The sequence below is a fragment of the Puntigrus tetrazona genome, unplaced genomic scaffold (genome assembly GCF_018831695.1).
Source record: "Puntigrus tetrazona isolate hp1 unplaced genomic scaffold, ASM1883169v1 S000001170, whole genome shotgun sequence".
NCBI classification, from domain to species: Eukaryota; Metazoa; Chordata; class Actinopteri; order Cypriniformes; family Cyprinidae; genus Puntigrus; species Puntigrus tetrazona.
Window position 1 is genome coordinate 982,087 of NW_025048756.1, and position 18,132 is coordinate 1,000,218.

At 34.1% G+C, this 18,132-nt stretch overlaps 1 protein-coding gene and 1 long non-coding RNA gene across 2 annotated transcripts in view; one reads left to right on the forward strand and one right to left on the reverse strand.

The window, feature by feature from the left end:
* Nucleotides 1–18,132, forward strand: part of wdr11 (WD repeat domain 11) — a 68,094-nt gene that overhangs the window by 40,715 nt on the left and 9,247 nt on the right. The window contains exons 16-25 of the mRNA XM_043234561.1: nucleotides 451–598; nucleotides 1,947–2,053; nucleotides 2,284–2,398; nucleotides 4,491–4,662; nucleotides 5,106–5,214; nucleotides 7,254–7,316; nucleotides 9,921–9,986; nucleotides 11,249–11,429; nucleotides 12,308–12,403; nucleotides 15,547–15,712. Coding sequence (XP_043090496.1) covers nucleotides 451–598; nucleotides 1,947–2,053; nucleotides 2,284–2,398; nucleotides 4,491–4,662; nucleotides 5,106–5,214; nucleotides 7,254–7,316; nucleotides 9,921–9,986; nucleotides 11,249–11,429; nucleotides 12,308–12,403; nucleotides 15,547–15,712 — 1,223 coding nt within the window. The remainder of the gene's footprint in view (nucleotides 1–450; nucleotides 599–1,946; nucleotides 2,054–2,283; nucleotides 2,399–4,490; nucleotides 4,663–5,105; nucleotides 5,215–7,253; nucleotides 7,317–9,920; nucleotides 9,987–11,248; nucleotides 11,430–12,307; nucleotides 12,404–15,546; nucleotides 15,713–18,132) is intronic.
* Nucleotides 11,439–17,578, reverse strand: LOC122341215. The gene is made up of 4 exons (XR_006250453.1): nucleotides 16,507–17,578; nucleotides 14,591–14,738; nucleotides 13,788–13,895; nucleotides 11,439–11,710 (listed from the first exon to the last, which is right to left on the reverse strand). It is a non-coding gene; the product is annotated as an uncharacterized LOC122341215 (long non-coding RNA).

Genomic DNA, 18,132 nt, shown 5'->3' on the forward strand with positions numbered 1-18,132 from the left:
TTCTTGCACACAAGACATAGGACACAGCTAATATGTTATAATCAGACAATCAAAATATGATATTACCAGTTGTCATAGACATTTGTTATCTGATATGGTGCAAGGAGCATATCAGCAAAAAAAAAAAAAAAGAAGTAATTGTAGATTCCTCTCTGCTGCAGCATAATTGTATTTTTTGCTTGTGCACATACAAAATTGGTTAAAGAAAGGCAAGTTTGAATATGCAGAAGTATGAAGAAGATTGCAGTTGAGGGGGAGACTTTCAATTAATAACGTGTAGTTGTGGTGTAGGCTTTTTGTTAAAAAATCTTTGTGTGAAAATCTGGACACACAAGTTCGATAGATTGCTTTTATTAAAGTTTTGTGTGCTTTTTGTCATTTCAAAGTTTTATATTTCCATTATTGTTGTATAGAAAATTCTGTTGTAAATAACCTGTTGTTTTCTGTCAGTCTATTGCAGGATGCTGAAAGTAAATCTGAACTGAGTCAGGGTATATCAGCTCGAGAACACTTTGTGTTTACTGACACAGATGGTCAGGTCTATCACATCACCGTGGAAGGCAACACTGTGAAGGATGGGGCACGTATTCCACCTGATGTGAGTCCTTCATATGTGTTTTGTATCCTGTGTATCAATTTTTCTGCAGCCAGATTGTTTAAATTAAACAAAGCACCGTGCAGAAAATGTATGCTTTTAACAGCAAAGCTCTAATTCGGGGATTTGATCTGGCAACCACACTAATGAAAGCTACCTCATGTCTCGTCCCGACATAATATTGGACGTTCGATGATAATGTAGATAAAAATATAGCACAAATCAGCTGTAAACATAATAATGAGAACTTTTTTAGAATGTGAAACCTATGGTAAATTATGTCCTTGCCCGTGTTTCAGCACTGTTCTCTTACTGTTCTTAGAACCGTTCGGCCCGATACTGGAAAAGCAGCTTTAGTTGCTTGGAATGCACTTGTCAGTTAACAACTTGTTAACAGATTCGTTAAGGAATGCATTTTATATTACGAATGCATTTTATATTTATATTATATATATATATATATATATATATATATATATATATATATATATATATATATATATATATATATATTAGTATACTTTAAAAACAATTTTAAATATAAATTTATTTGCAACAGTTATGCTAACGCCAACAAAAGAATTTTATGACATTAACATTTAATGGCATTCAAAATCTACTGATGCACATTGTGCTGCGTTCGTTGTCACAGGAACATCCCAGCTGAAGATAATGAGCAATTTACATCGCTCTTTGACAAGTGCATTCCAAACAACTAAATAAATGAAACACACGTGCTCTGCTTACTGTTCGCACAAGGGGATAGAGATGATCACTATGATTTGGAAAATGGCCATAAATTGCAAGATACGTGAACCATTACACCATTATTAAAAAACTGAAATTATAATTTAATTTATAAGTTTTAAGTTATTAAAAGTTAAAAAGTTTATTTTTGTATTTTTTTTACAAGAACATTTTGCCATTCCCAAACCACATCATTCTTAATACCTACTATTGGTTTTACATTTAATCCAAGTCAAAAACTCCTTATGCATAATGGGGTGCAGAATTATTAGTAAAGTTTTCTTTTTTTCTGGATAAAATGAGCGAAGACAGAGATTAAACTAAGAAGGATACAATACTTATGCAATAATAGAATTAGCAACATTTATTGGGTCAGCAGAGTCAAAAAAAAACTGATGGAGAAGAAAAGACATGTTAACTGCAAAAGAATTAAGAATTCATGTCAAAAATTAGGTGAGAAACCATCAGGAAGGTCCTTGCACCATATCAGATAACAAATGTCTATGACAACTAGTAATATCACATTTTGATTGTCTGATTATGACATATTAGCTGTGTCCTATGTCTTGTGTGCAAGAAACTAAAGCATTTCTACTTTTTTCAGGGCAGTATGGGAAGCATCGCCTGTATTGCATGGAAAGGAGACACCCTAGTTCTGGGAGATGTAGATGGAAACCTCAATTTTTGGGACCTAAAGGCACGTCTTTCAAGGTACAAATGTATATTACTAAAGACTAGTAAAATGTGTCTTCATGCATGAATGTGTGCAAACTGATATTTGTTAGAAAACTCAGTAAAGTACTATAGTATTAGACTACATCTAAAATCTAAAAAAGGAATCAGCTGGAAATATACGACTCCCATATTTGATATATTTGCATCCCATATTGAGTTGCTTTTAAATTTGTTTTTAAAATGCCAGATTTGTTTACGTATATCAGGGCTGTACCTACACACCGTGGGTGGGTGAAGAAGATCCGTTTTGCTCCTGGGAAAGGCAACCAAAAACTCTTGGTGATGTACACGGATGGAGCTGAGGTTTGGGATACCAAAGAGGTTTGTGTGTGTGTTTATTTTTTTTTTTTTATTGGTGAATTGATTGATTGGTTTGTCTAATTGGTTTATTGAATGATTAATCCATTGATTGATTGATTCTATAGCAGAAATGATTCGGCTAATTCACATGCATACATTTCTAATAATATTTTAATTACCCAGTGACTTACTTACCCTCAAGCCATCCTAGGTGCATATGACATTCTTCTTTCAGATAAATACAATCTAAGTTATGTTAAAAAAATGTCCTTTATAATGTCTTTATAGTGGCCTTAGACTGTACGTCATCCACTGAAGCGTCACAATCTAGTGAAAGCCCGTGTCAGTTAAAGGAAGCTAGAGATTGTGTTTTATAAAGTTTTATATATGCTTAATTTTCTTATCCAAACGCTTTACTTCAGAAGGCATTCGTTACCCTCTGGAGCTGTGTGGAATATTTTTAATGATGTGTGGATGTTTTTGCAGGGCTTAGGAAACAGATTATTTTACAGGTATACAATATATTTCATAAAGAGCATTTGACTCAAATAACACAGGCTAGTATGTAGTATGTTTAGAGTAGTGTGTAAAATTATGTAAAGGGGAACTAGATGCATATACTGTTATTCATTTAACAAACACTTTTATACAAAGTGATTGAATTGAGTGTTGTAAATAAAAGAATTCCAGTTGTCTGCTTTTTAGAAACAAATTAGTTTAACTCATTCAGTATATATTTTTTATTATTATTGTGTGAAATTTCGAGATGTGTTTGTAGCTAAATTGTACTCAAGAGTTCACAAAGTCATTCCAAATCTGATTGTTTTTGTATATGATGGGACAAATGATTGATTCACACTGTTATAACAATGTGTGGCCACAGCACTGGACTACTACAGCTTATGAGGCAGTAACATAAAGCTATAAAAGCTATTTTTTCCCATCCTTTCCCCAACACAGCAGCTGGTTATTATAGGTTATTTGGCAGTTATTTCTTAAAGAGCTGCAGCTGAATCTGATGAGGTTCTGACATGAACCACTCTTTTAATCGGACATGTTAGATGAGTGAGACAGCACTGGTTAGATGAATCCAGGACATTTTTTTATTTATATATGTATCATTTTCACATAAATTCTTTTTTTTTTTATTTATATATATAACTGACCACATTGACTTAACTGACATTACATGCACATAGTTTATTTCACGCTTATTACAAGCTACAGCTCATTCTGGTATCTTTGTACGTGCAATTGAACAGCGCACCCTAGCGCACATTTGACTCACACCTGACTCTGAAGTGTATTAGAGCGTGCATTCGAAACTTCTCCCATTTGATGTGGTTGTAAAGACATTCTGCAACTGAATAAATGCACTTCTTGTCAAGAGAAAAATGACAGAAGCAGCAGTTTTGAGTGGGGTAGCTAACACTAGCCACCCCACTCACAACACTAATTAATCCTATTAATGCACGGAGGATTAATGCACTGCATTAATAGTGTTAAATAATTTTGTTGTCTCTAATGAACATTGTATCTCATTTAAACACTAATCATTAACACACATAAATCCTTAAATCAATTCACAGTAAACAAATAAATAATCATATATACAGACATCTTCTAATTCTTCTGCGCATCTGAATTACCTCATGAATATCTCAAATGAACAACTCTTTATCATGCGGTACATAAGGTAAGTGTTTCAGGTAAGAAGGCTAATACAAGTGATACACAAATCACTCAGGTTAAACTTACATACATGAACTTCTCTATGACCATTCTCTATTATAAGTATTTAATATTACACAAATGATTAATTGAAGTAAATCTGTATTAAATTAATTATAGTTTGACCTGAAAATTTAATTAATTTAACTAACCTGACAATAAGACAGAGACAAGATTTGCAACTCATTATAACACATTAAATTATACAAAAAAGATATACAAACATGTCATATTTTATGCAGCAGGGTATATATATAAAACGCATACACACACAAAAAAGGTTTTTGTGCAATAAAAGATTGCATTCATTCATTTAATTATTATTTATCCTGACTTCTCTGAATCCTGTAGTGTTCTCCTGTAATGTCACATATTTATACAGGTGCAGATGGTGAGCAGCATCAGAGTGGGCCGTAATGTGAATTATAGGATTCTGGATATTGACTGGTGTACATCAGATAAAGTAGTACTGGCATCAGATGATGGCTGTGTGAGAGTACTGGAGATGGCCATGAAGTCTGCCAGTTATAGAATGGATGAGCAGGACCTGACAGGTGAGTCTTTAAAAAGTTTTTAGCTTAAAAGCTGTGTTGTGTAAACAACACCCCCTAATATAAATCCATTTATTGTGTTTGAGAATTTGTGTACAACTGTTATAATTAGTTTAAATAAAGGGTGGAACGTTTTGGTTTAAAATGCAGATAAAAATATAGAACAAGTGATCAGAAACCATAATCTTAGCATCCAATCAGTTTGTACACAAAAGGTTTAATTAGATCTAATTCTAAATGTAAATGGTAATTTACTGATGTAAGACGTTGTCCAGAGTTAATGTTATCTTGTGTAGTGAAAGTTTCTCAGAAAGCAAGACAAATAATTATTATTTTTTCCAGACTCTCCTGAATTTTGGCCAAGCATTTTCATTTTGACAGATGTATTGCTAATTTAAATTAAGATCTTTCCATCATGTCAGATTTGCTGATGTTCTCTGTTTCAGATCCAGTATGGTGTCCCTATCTTCTACTGCCTCGTGCTGCTCTCACACTGAAGGCCTTTCTGCTACTGCAGCCGTGGTGCGATACATTCACCATGGATATAACTCATGTGTATGTGACAGCTTCATTATTTTTTCACATCTGTATCCATTCAAAAGTCATTGACAGCACATACTCCCATCTGTTGTGATAGTTGAGAAAGGCATGAGAGCTTACTGTTTCTGTCAACGATAAGTTTTAATTTAGTGTTTGTCACAGCCTCCATTTAACGTAAGAAAAGTAGTCTATTCTGTATGCGGTTTAAATGTTGCCACTTGTTTGAGCAACTTAATATACAAATCTAGTATGACAAAAAGCATTGAATAATACATTGTTTATATTTATTGAGTTTAAATGTAAATGTTTCTGCAAGATTGTATGACTGTACTGTAATAAAGGAGGATCACAATGCTGAAAAAGCATTTTTAGTAACAACATTTGGATTTGAAATTAAATTAATGAATAAGGTTGTGTTTGTGATAAACTGTTGCAGATCAGGAGTGGGCTGCAAATGCATGCTGTGTGAAAGCAAAATGAGTCCATGCTGCTTCTGCTCCACATACAAACCGCTCATGGACTGTATACGCACTGCATACGGAGTATGTGTGAAACAGGTGTTAGGCACAAAGGATTTATTCCTTATGTCTTGAAATGAAAAGATATGTAGGAAACAAAAGGCCAAGTTAAAGTGCCTGTATTTTTTTTCATATTTTAGTTTTGGGAGTCCCAAACAACAGGTTGACTTGCACTTTTATTTTCTTATAATATGCATTCTTTTTTTTTTCTTTTTTCTTTTTTTTTCAACGATTAATTTTTCCAAACACTTACGGTGATTTTTTTAATGTCATTTAAAGCAGTGTTTGTGAGCTTTTAATACTTCAAAAGCCACACAAAGAATGCATTCACAGTTTTATTCAGACCTATGTGAAAATACCAATAAGTGGGTGAACAACGTATGACTCCTACTTTTGATGATGCATTTTTTTAATTTAAAACTTTGCAGTATGTTTTCATTCACATAGAGCCAGGGTTCATATGTGAACCATGAAAAACCTGGAAAAGTCGGCAATTTACAGGCCTGGAAAAATTTTGGAAAAATATATCAACCCCGAAAGTTTTGGAAAAATCATGGAAAATTATTCACAAAACTGTGTATAATAGAATGTTAATGTTTAATCAGGTCCTGAATTTTGGTGCTGGATTGCACACAGGCAACACTGCATACTCATTTTTGCTGCTGCTGACGGGCATTAAACACTACCTGAGCTGCTCTTGAGAGTCACTGTATAGCACAGCAAAATAAATAATGGATATCTAAAATATACAAATAAGATGGAAGTCTACCCTGCGTCTGAGTATGATGTTGAAATGGTTATCCTGGCTATTACATTCATGAGAAATGTCTGGAAAGAAAAAAAAGTGACTTGTGACCATACCTGACCATAAGTCACTTCACTTCACTTCTCTTCACTTCACACATTGCTTCATATGCATCAATTTGTTTATTTTTCATTCATTCATTTCCTATAGGGTTCTCATGAATGTTTAAAATCTGGAAATAAAGAGAATTGACTATTTTATTTCCAAAATGTTGTAAATATTGCTCATTTTTTGTAAAGCTTGCACACAAATAATGTAGCATGGTTATAGTTTGTTTCATCACATCTGTTACGTGTAACTCAAAATGCATTGTGACATAAAAGATAAAAAATCATTATATTCTCATTTTGAAATAAAATAATATATAAAATTAGAATAGAGAGTTCAAATAAAGCTGTGTTTTTTGAAGATGGCTAAGGAGTCAGTTGCTTGGATTGAGTTGGGTAGGACATTCCATCAGAAGGAAACAGTAAATGTAAAAGTCCATGAAAGTGATTTTGTGCCTTTTTGGGATGGCACTATAATGCATTGTTCACTTTCAGAAGACAAGCATCAGTTTATCTTAGTTCTGTCAAGTTAGTGAATTCTATTTTTATCTAGTTCTATCACATTCACAGTAGTTAACCAAAATGCTTAGTACCACCTTGTGCACCTATCATGTTGCCTAGCTATAGCACCTGAACAGACAAAACATAAGACTGATGACTTGTGTTTTGTGCTTCCGTCCTTAGAGACTACAAAGAAAAAGATGAAATCAAGGGACTGATCCAGGAACAGCTCAACTCTCTTTCTAAGTATGTATACTCTCAGAATGGAGCACATTATTCTATAATTCAGGTATATTTATTTAGGAAAATTTATTTCATTTCCCAAAGCAGTACCTATAAATAAAGGTAGGGACAAAATTATTCTCAAAGGGTTAGTTCACCCAAAAGTTGTAATTAGGCTGTGTTTTACTCACCTTTGAAGTAATATAGTTTAATATAGATCAGAGTTATATTAAAAATTATCCTGGCACTTCTAAGCTAGGACTGCACGTTTCTTGCTAAAATGTGAATCATGATTTTCCCCCATGGGAATTGAGATCACACATTTTTTTTCAACCAAAATCTATTGCATTCAAGTACAAAAGAAAAACCCTACATTCAGTATAATAAAGTGCTGGATTAACAAAAAAATGTATCTTTTCTATATTTTAGATTGCTCAAAGTGAAATGTAAAACATAAGAAAATGTTAACAATAATAAATAAAAATAACTAAATAGGACCTGTGGTTTTTGCTCCAATTGGCACAGAACCTTAGGGCCAAAAACACTAACCTATTAACCTATTTTGAGGTTTCATGGAGGAACCTCTCCCATTTTGTGCTGACACTTGAGATGATTGTATAGATTAGTGGTGTTAATGGTATACATCGTCCACATTATGGGCATTTTACACAGGACCCAGAATGTGATCTGAATCGCTGTCATTTAGAAATGGGATCACATTTTTGAATGAATTAAGATCGTGTTGTTTTTTTTAAAGATTAATCATGCAGCCCTATACTAAACTCAAATTGTTTCCCTTTAACAGTCCAAAACGTATTAAATAAAAGACGTGCTAATGTTATAAAACGCTCCTCTCATGGCTCTGAGGGCTGAGTAAAGGCCTCCTGTAGCGAGTCCATAGGTTTTGAAAGATATTTCAAATGTAATAAACACTTTTTTCCCACTTTTGCTGACTGTGGTAAGCAGAGGACATTCAGACAGATGACGTAGATATACCAGCCTCTGGGAAATGTAGCAACAATGTTTCCCTACCTTATTAAAGAAAAAAACAGTTTTCTCTACAAATCCACATTTTGAGCTTCCAATTTGTGACTGGTATTTGGATTTTTTCTCTCTTCGTGCTTGTCACTAATCACACAACATAGTACATATTATGTCGGGAGATGAAATTCCACAAAGAGGCCCAGGACAAGACCACAGAATGTCATAAATTAGACCCTAGCACAGTCTGACACAACCAGACCCAACAGACTCTTTCACAGACAGTTTGCAACATTAAGACCAAAGAACCATTATTGATAATCCCAACTCAGGAGGAAAGTTGGGGCAAATAATCAAGATGATGGTCAAAGAGATGTACTTAGCCTAGGTTTTAGCTCCAGCTTTTAGTTTTAGTATGTGCTTAACTTTGGCTTTTTGGCTATGCTTTTAGTAATATTTTTGCCACCACTTTTTGCGTTCTTTGAGAGCCATGCTCCGGCCTGCACGTCTGCTGCTTTCAACTTTAGTTTCTTTTCTTTCCATGAGAGTTTTGTGTAAGTTCAACTCTGACTGCACTCGCATCAAAACTTCAAACAACCCATGACTCCGCATCTGCAGCAAACGCCCAACCATTGACTTCCCAAGACTTCCACGACTACTGACCTTTCCACCAATCTGGAAACCTCTTTCAGCAAGACAAAAAAGAATACAATAACGCAAAGGCAACACAAGTAAAACCTCCAGATTAATGCTGAACTAGGGCGTTAAATATACATTTTAACCTTATTGAGGTTGTTGATGGTTGTTCAGGTCTATGTATTTGCACGTATAGCTGTAAATTTGGGATTTCATATTTTCAGTTTCTTGAACTCATTTCTTTCCTCACTTTCTCTCTTCCTGCAACTTCTATAAATGTGTTTGTGTGATTCATTTATGTCTTAGATTTATCCAATAAAGACTTATTGAAAAGAGAAGAATCTTGTTTTGTGCTTACAAATCAATGTCTTAAACTGCCAATTTTGTTGCTGTGCTATTTAATAGTGTTTTTAGAATTTTTATAGTTATATGACTGGTTTAGTGAATCTCTGACCGACTCAGTAATCAGCCGTAAAATAGTGATTCTGTTCAAATTGCCTATAATATTTTAAATAATTCCCTTTTGGGCTAATTTGCTACTCGGTCAATGATCTGCGAATCCAACGTCTCTGTGTGAAACTACAGTGTGGTGATTGATGTCAAGCGTTCCAAGATGGTGGACGCATCTACGTGCTTGGGGCAGACGAATGGGGCTTCTATACTATGCTTCTGTGTGCCACAGTCAGTGGCAATGAGAAAGAAGTGTTTATTACATTTGAAATATGGATATTTATCTTTCAAAAACACATGGATTTGCTACAAGAGGCCTTTATTCAACCCCTGTTTTAATATAACTCTGATTTGATTTGTTTAAAAGCAGAAAACACATATACCTAGAATACTTCGAAGGTTAGTAAAATAGCCTAATTTTCATTTTCGGATGAGCTAAGCCTTAAGCATGTTGTCCTGTCTCACATGATGTTTTATTTATTTATTTATTTTATGTTTTATTACTATTATTGTTTTATTATTAATATTTCACTAAGTATCCAATATTTTCTTCCCATTTAGTGACATAAAAAGTGTTCTCCAGGATCCAAATCTGAACTTGCTACAACGCTGCCTCCTTGTGTCACGGTAAGTGTAAGTACAGCAGGGTTGTGAACAGTTTGAATTCATAATGCATTTTGAGTCATTTTCGGTGTTAGAACCATTAGTTTTTTGTTTGTAGTTATTCCTATTTAGGAGTCACAGTACCACATGACCGCTGTATCTCATGTCGAATTAGAAAAAAATACCAGTGCTTTCAAAGAAAGCTATATTACTGCTCTAAAGAAAAAAGAACAGTTGCTTATATATAGATACTATAATGTATTATAATAAAAACAACATTATGTAAGTGTTCATACTGTTATCCTGCTCTCAACATATTTTCATGGAGTTTCATTCTGTTGACCATCACTAGTGGTGGAAGGAGTACTAAGAAATTGTACTTAAGTAAAAGTAATGCTACTTAAGGAATAACTTCAGTACAACTAACCCTAATGCAACACTATGCAACACTAAATTGACATAGATTGTATCACAGTATAGAATTTTATATAAAAATAATTTTCTCCTACACTGTGATAAGAAACATGGAAACACAGAAGATAACTTCTGTTTCAAACATGATGCTATATAATGATTTTGAAACAAGCAACTTGGAGCAACTGCTTTTGAAAAGTATATTTGTGAGTAAGATTATGTGGTTGTTTTTTTAACAAGGGCAAGAGCAAACAAGAGTAAGTGAAGGTTTAAAAGAAAAGAAAGGGGTCTAAAACAGCTTGAACAGAATGGTGCCAGTAAAGAAATAATGTGGGGTATTAGTATGGTTGGAAATTGTTTGAATTTTAATGATTGCAATCTTTGACAATTCATGATTTCTGTTCTAATGAGGTACATTAATAGATAACTGAAATACAAACATAAATCAGAAAAAAGCTTGTGAGTCTTCTTGATTTTAATAGTTTAAAATCACATTGAAAATGTAGTTTATAATAACAAAGGTGGACTCCAGGCACATTTAAAGTGTTTTTTATTTAACATGTTAATCTATACCTAAATTTGTGAATCCAAAATATATTAAAGTTCTGGAATATGATGCCTAAGGTCAGGAATAATCTACTTGTTATAAAATTAAAATTAAGATTACTTTGTATGCATTTTAATATGACATTAAACAATTCAAGCACAAGAAGACTTATGCTATGTTTTTTGTTTCTGTGTGTACTGCATGTTGGCTACCAGTCAGAGTAGTGTATAATATTCAAAGTATTACATTTTTTTCCACAGTCAACACAATCATATTCAATGTCAGATATGTGAAATAGCTTCTAACTCTGTTTTTTTTTTGTTAGGCTCTTTGGTGATGAATCAGACCTTCAGTTTTGGACAGTGGCTGCTCATTACATCCAGTCTTTTGCCCAGAGCTGCCAGCCCAGTGGATCCATCCCAGAAGGCCAAACACCAGCTGAGGCCCCTCAGAGCAGCCATCTTGACATTTGCCATGACATCCTATGTGAAAGCTCTTTCTTCCAGGTATGAGCTGCTGACAGTTAATGTAATGAAAGTGTCATGAAACATTAAAACACGTTTTTTTGAGATGTTAACATATGAACAGGTTGCACTTCAGTGAAAACAACTTCAGCCCTCATGTCTATTGATAAGGTAAACACGTTTTTTTTTTTCTTCAAAAAGCAGTTAAAGGAATAGCTCACACTATAAAAAGGCTGCTGTAAATTTTAAAGTAACTTACTGGCAGCTAGATGTGTGTATCATCAGTAAATCTTATTCCGTGATTAGTTGTAAATCTCCATTACCTGTTTTCAGATAAAGCAGCATTTATTACACAGAGCCATAATTCACTGAATAGCTTTGGCTTTTCTGATTAGATGCACATGATAATCAAATTTGATTAATTGCACAACCCTATCTGAGACATTTGGATTGAACTGAATTTAAAATAGCTGTTTTAAATAGGTGGTTCTTCATTTTGATTGATTCAAGTTTTTTTAATCTAATTAATGGATTATTGATTTATGTCAGTTTAAAGACAAATCAGATATATTTGAATAGTTGTGAATAAATCTGATAAGTTCTGTAAGCAATTTCTCTGGGTTTTGTATAAATTAGGATGTTGTCTACAATGTTGTTGTCTATAATGATCTGTCATCTATAATATTAATATATTAATATCATCTATAATATTGTCATTTTGTCCAATGGCTGATGCTAAGGGTTTTATACATAGTAATGGAGTTAGTGGACATCCCTGCATTATCACATTTCAACAAATGATTTTCTGTGGCATGTTGCCACTGTTCATCAAACTATTTGATTTTGTTTTGTTTTTGCTCCGAACTTTCAATCTACGAAACACTAAATAACTTTTAAATCACTTTCTCTCTCTCATTTAGAGGTTTCAACTGGAGCGTGTTCGTCTACAAGAAGTGAAACGATCCAGCTATGAACACACCAAAAAGTGTGCTGACCAGCTTTTGCTGCTGGGACAGGTAAGCTACAATATGCATTTGACAAGATAATATATGTCATTATGATACAGCAACAAATGCTGTTTATGAATAAATCACAGCTGTAGATCGTTGTTAGGCACGATGGGAGTTACTAAGTTCATTAAATGCAATTCTTCCATTAAAAATAGTTCCTGATAGCTACAGTCAGTGGTCAAATTGTAAGAAAAAAGGGGGAAGGTAATGGGTATAATGGTCCTGTGGCTCATTTTACACACTCGCACCAAGAGTGCTCCACCACCACTCCATCATGAGTAGGCTATAATTCATACTAACGACCTGTAATATAAATGCAATTTTAGAGTTCAGGTTAAACTCGCTTGATAGAAAAGGATCTCTCAAATTAGAAAGAATGTGAAAGCTATGATGATGTGAGAAGGAAATTACTTTTAGGAATGCATTTGTCCATCTAGATAGGCTACTAAATATTTTCAGGTGAAAGCATATGATTTAAACAGCAAACAAATATAATCTTACATGCTACTTCTGTAAGCAGAAAACTGCGAGAAATACAGCAATCCGTAGCTAATTTGCACTGCAAAAAGAAGCAATAATGCTGACAATGATATTAGCTCAGCATGTGGTAGGAAAAAAAGTTTAAACACTAGTGTTCCAATAAGCCACCTTAAAACGCTCCTGCTATTTTATTTTATTGTTTTATTATACAAACTGAATTATGAGCGAAGTGGTGTTTCTGAGTGAGGAGTGGAGTGGGAGCGGGAAATGCTGAACCTGGAGCGTGCCATTGTGGAGGGGAAATTTTTTACCCCGCAGTCGGCATTATTTAATTAACATAACTATGATTTTAACATTCAATTTGCATGAGAAGTTTTACGTAATACACAAAATTAATAATCCAAAGGGGATGGTAAGGGCGAATAGTGGTTTATAGGGGATGCTTTTTGTCATTTTTTCGACCAGGGGGATGCCATGCCCCCCCGCATATTTTTTCACACATATATATATTCTTATCTCCCAGCATGAGAAAACGTCTGCTTTCTGCCTTTTAGTTTCAAAACAGACTTATTCACTGCATAGCGTGAGATTGCAAGTGTCATTACAGTATAAACTGATATATGGACATATTCAATCATACCTGAAACAGTAAACTAATAGATCTATATAATATTCCCAGTTATATATCCTTCTCACATCAGAAACTGTGGGCTTTCTATGCAGACACGCGCACACACATCAACATATCTCCGCATTAGACGGGTTTATTATACAGGGAAGAGTGTGGTCTCAAAATGAAAGATGCAATGTAATGCCAGCAGGGTTCACTCATACATCAATAAATAAAAAACAGACATTTAATTTCGCTAATTAATGTCAAAATTGTGCCCAAAATGTCAATATTTCGTACATTGTTATTTAGCACCGCCTTAATCCTCCTAGGCATGGCATTCACCAGAGCTGCACAGGTTGTTGCTGGCATCCTCGTCCACACCTCCATAATAACATCATGGAGCTACTGGATAATAGACACATGGTGCTTTTTAGACTTCCACTTGAGGATACATTTACTACTCTGAAATGTTTAATTTCTATTTTATTTACCCTTGAGAAGATATATTAAAATGGTTTTGAAATGTGAGATAATGTATTACTTAAAACTTATTAAATACAAAATTAATTAGTTATTAACAAGAAAGTAGTGGTGCTTGCCGTGGCAAAATTCTGCACTTGGTTGCTAGTTACTATTGAGTTTTATAGAGGTCTCAGCATGAATTAGCACTAATCACTATTAGCATGTATCACTGCTAACATGACTAACGTGTATGAATTCCAGTTTGCTAACACAAGTCAGAAGAACGAACTACTATGTCTATACGATTTATAGAGATATAAGTCTTGCTAAACGGTTGCTAGGGTATGGTGTTTGGTTACTAGGGAGTGGCTTAGCAGTTGCCAGTGATGATATTATAAAGACTGTTTGTTAGTATGAATGATATTAATCAAGTCCTGTGTCTCTTTGAAAGTCAGATTTAAAGTTATAATTATTTGGGTTTGGGTTGCTAGGGGGCTTGATAACAGTTGCTATGGCATGGCTAGGAAGTGTGTGGTGATTCCCGATTGGCTGTTTTCTGCCCTGAGTCAAACAAGCTCACCCTCATGTCTCTATGATATTCAGATTTATTTTTAGTGCAAAATTCCTATGTAATTTACCATAGTAGGGGGAAAAAAATAACTTTCATGGGCTGTGAAAAATCTTCTGCGAAAATCTCACACTTAGCTACAAATCATCAAAGTTGCATTCTGGTCTTAGATGAATGTCATCTCTGGTTGTTGATCCACCATCTGATCTGGATACAAACTGAGAAACCGAATAAGAAAGAAACAGACTAATATTAGTGTAGATGGCTTTTTTTTAACAATGTAACAAGTACATTGTGTTTCATGATGAGTATTCTCAATATCTGGCTGCTTTTCTGTTAGAATTTCAGCATCTATGAAACTGACTCTAAATCACAAATCAGAAGTACTATATACAAACAGATGCCTCAAAATTTAGACCAAAAAAATTAAATAAGAGATTCAGGCTTTAGCTTATCTAACACCTCAGTAATTTTTGCCCAGTTCTAGTACTTTAGGACCACAAAAAAGTCCTCTCCTTTGCTCTATTAACTTTGCAAGTAGTACCTTTTAATTAAAGTGATATCTCTAAACAATTGTAGAGGTGGTTGTATCCTTTAAAACAGTCTTTTTGAAAGGGTTAACAATCATGCGGTAGCAGGAAGAGTATGGGATTGTATGGTTTCTCTGGGTGTAAAATATCAGGGAGAACATTGCATACAATTGTCCAGAATTTTTTGACGTTTCCCAGAACATATGCACTTATGAGCTTACACCTAGACCAAGGTTTTAACTTTCTAATTTTATACAGTCTACTTGGAGTGACGTATGCCCTATTAATAAGCTTACAATTTATCCTCTGCTAGGTTTTTAGATTAAATGAAACAACTAGCCCATACCCACATCAACTCAGTGTGAACTCAGTATTAATAATTAAATCCTCTGGAAGTTTTGACACCAATGTTCTCTTATTTTAATGTGATATGAACTTAAAATATTTCAGTTGACTAATAATGATCAGAAGCAATTATCTTTTCCTTTTTCATCAGACGGACCGTGCAGTGCAGTTGCTTTTGGAGACCAGTGCAGATAACTCCAGCTACTACTGTGATTCTCTCAAAGCCTGCCTGGTGACCACCATCACCTCATCTGGCCCATCTCAGAGCACCATTAAGCTGGTGGCCACAAATATGATTGCAAATGGCAAGCTGGCAGGTAGAGCAAAAAGAGTCAGCCTTTTGTGATTTCTTTCTTGTATTCGCTAAAGTAGCTTTTTGTCTATGCTCTTTTTCTATACTGAGTTCAATTTGCATTTTTATGTATAGTTTTTTCACAACACAAATTGTTGCAAATGTGGCTATAGCCAAAGTTTGAAAATTAGGTCTGGAGTGTGGTTAAGAATTGTGTTTATAACCACTACAAATACAATTCATTATACACTTTAAAAGAGGCAAATATATATAGATGTTTGTTATAGAACAAAAAATGTTTTCTCTGTTTTGGATAGGTTAACACTGTTAAATTATACCATATTCATTGCGAAATGTACTTTTCACTAGCCTAAAGGATAGGGGTCAATAATTTTATTTGTTGTAAATTAATCATGCAACAATAGATATTTCTGTTATAGTTTCATTAATAATCAATGCTATATAGATGATACCGTTCTCTGGTGTTCTTTTGAATGTTTTAGCTTGATTTATGAAAATGTAACTACTATATTTAATGACATAGCATAGAATTCTTCATGGCTAGTGTTCGGATCGGCTATTTCATTTCATTCTGTAACCTACTTGTTCTATAGATCTCTAAACTACTGATAAATGCTACTATTTTTGATCATATTTATATTGTTTCAGACATATAATATATTAATATTACTTTGCTTGTACTTTACCGAATGGGGTATCCTCTCAGCAATAACATTTTATTACTTGTTTTTATAATTACTTTCAGTTTAAATGGTAGTTCACTCAAAAATAAAAAAGTAAAAATGTTTATCTGCTTACCATCAGGGCATACGGCATGTAGGTGACTTCAATAGAACACAAATGAAGATGTTTAACTCAGGCCGTTGCAGTCTATCAATCATATACTGCAGGTCAATGGACACACAATCTTTGAGAAAACATGCACATACAAACCCAAATTAAACCCTGTGGCTCATGACAATACATCCATGTTCTAAAACAGGACTTGTTAAAACTTAACCTAAAACTTGTTAATATTAAAAAATATGAAATTATTAATGCAGTTGTGATCCACTCACAACTGCTGCTTCTGTCAGTTTTTCTCTTGACAAGTGCTATTATTCAGTCGAACAACTTTGCGACCACATCAAACAGGAGACATTTCGGACATTTGCTCCACTTACTGTGCTAGAACACTTTTCTGTTGCACGCTTAACGATACAAATGTGCACTGTAGCCTATAACCTGTAATTTCAAAGCGCAAAATAAACTGTGCATGCAATGTTGTGGTCAGTTAAGCCATGAAGCTACCAAAAAGACTATTTAAGCTGCCTTAAAACTGTGCAAGCATGTAAAAGTCACAATTAAGAACATGTCTTTGAAATGGTTTTCAAAACTTTCCTGAAGCATCCCAGCGCTGTCTCACTCATCTAACATCCCTCATCTAACGAGATTTTAAGACCTAAAAATAAAAAAATAAATAAGATTTGTGTCAGAACCGCATCACATTCAGCAGCGACAGCTCTTATAGAAATAACCTATAACAACCAGCTGGTGTCATCTTTTTTTCCTCTCTCAAAGATTGTGTGCCTATTGACTCACAATAAAATGATTGACAGACTGCAGCGGTTTGAGTTACAAATTTTTGTTTATATTCTCCTAAAGAAACAAGGTCACCTACATCTTGGATGTCCTGGGCGTAAGCAGATAAACATAAAAATAAGTTGTGTCAACAGTGTTGCCAGATATTGCTATAAAAACAAAAACAAAAAAAACAATAAAAATATAAATCAATTGTTGAAAATTTTATGCAAACAAGATTAAGATATTGCTGACCTTAAACTCCATCTTCCTACATCATTTACTTTCTAAAGTGTGAAATTAAATGGCAAAGACAAGTCCAAAAATGCCTGTGCCATCACTCAAAACTGTCTTGTTTATTCCACCGGTGTCTCTCAGCAATCATTTTCATACCAAACACAGTCTTAACTGAATTATACATGTCATGCAGACATTCTTATGACACATTTTAAATTTTATTTGGTGACATCATAGCTGGCTATGGGTTTCATCACCATTTCATTGCTTTTTCTACATTACATTTAGGAGTACAGTAGTTTATCAGTGGTGACTGTGTCAAGGTAATGTCCATATGGCAGAAACGTACTTTAAAAATCTGTATTTTATTAACAAGTTATTAATAACATATTAAAATATACAGGAACAGCAATAATTATGTTTGATAGTTTTGTATGTGGGTTGTCATGTGAGGTCCTCGGAGGGGCTGGCATCATCCCTTTTCAGTTGTTTGTTCATCTCAGATTATCATAGGAGGTTGGGTCCAGACTAAAGCTTCTGTGATTCCTAGTTACCTCAGGATTCTCTTCCCATGGTAGAAACAGAAATGCAAAGACAGAAAAATTTGCATGGTTGCTCAAACCAAGC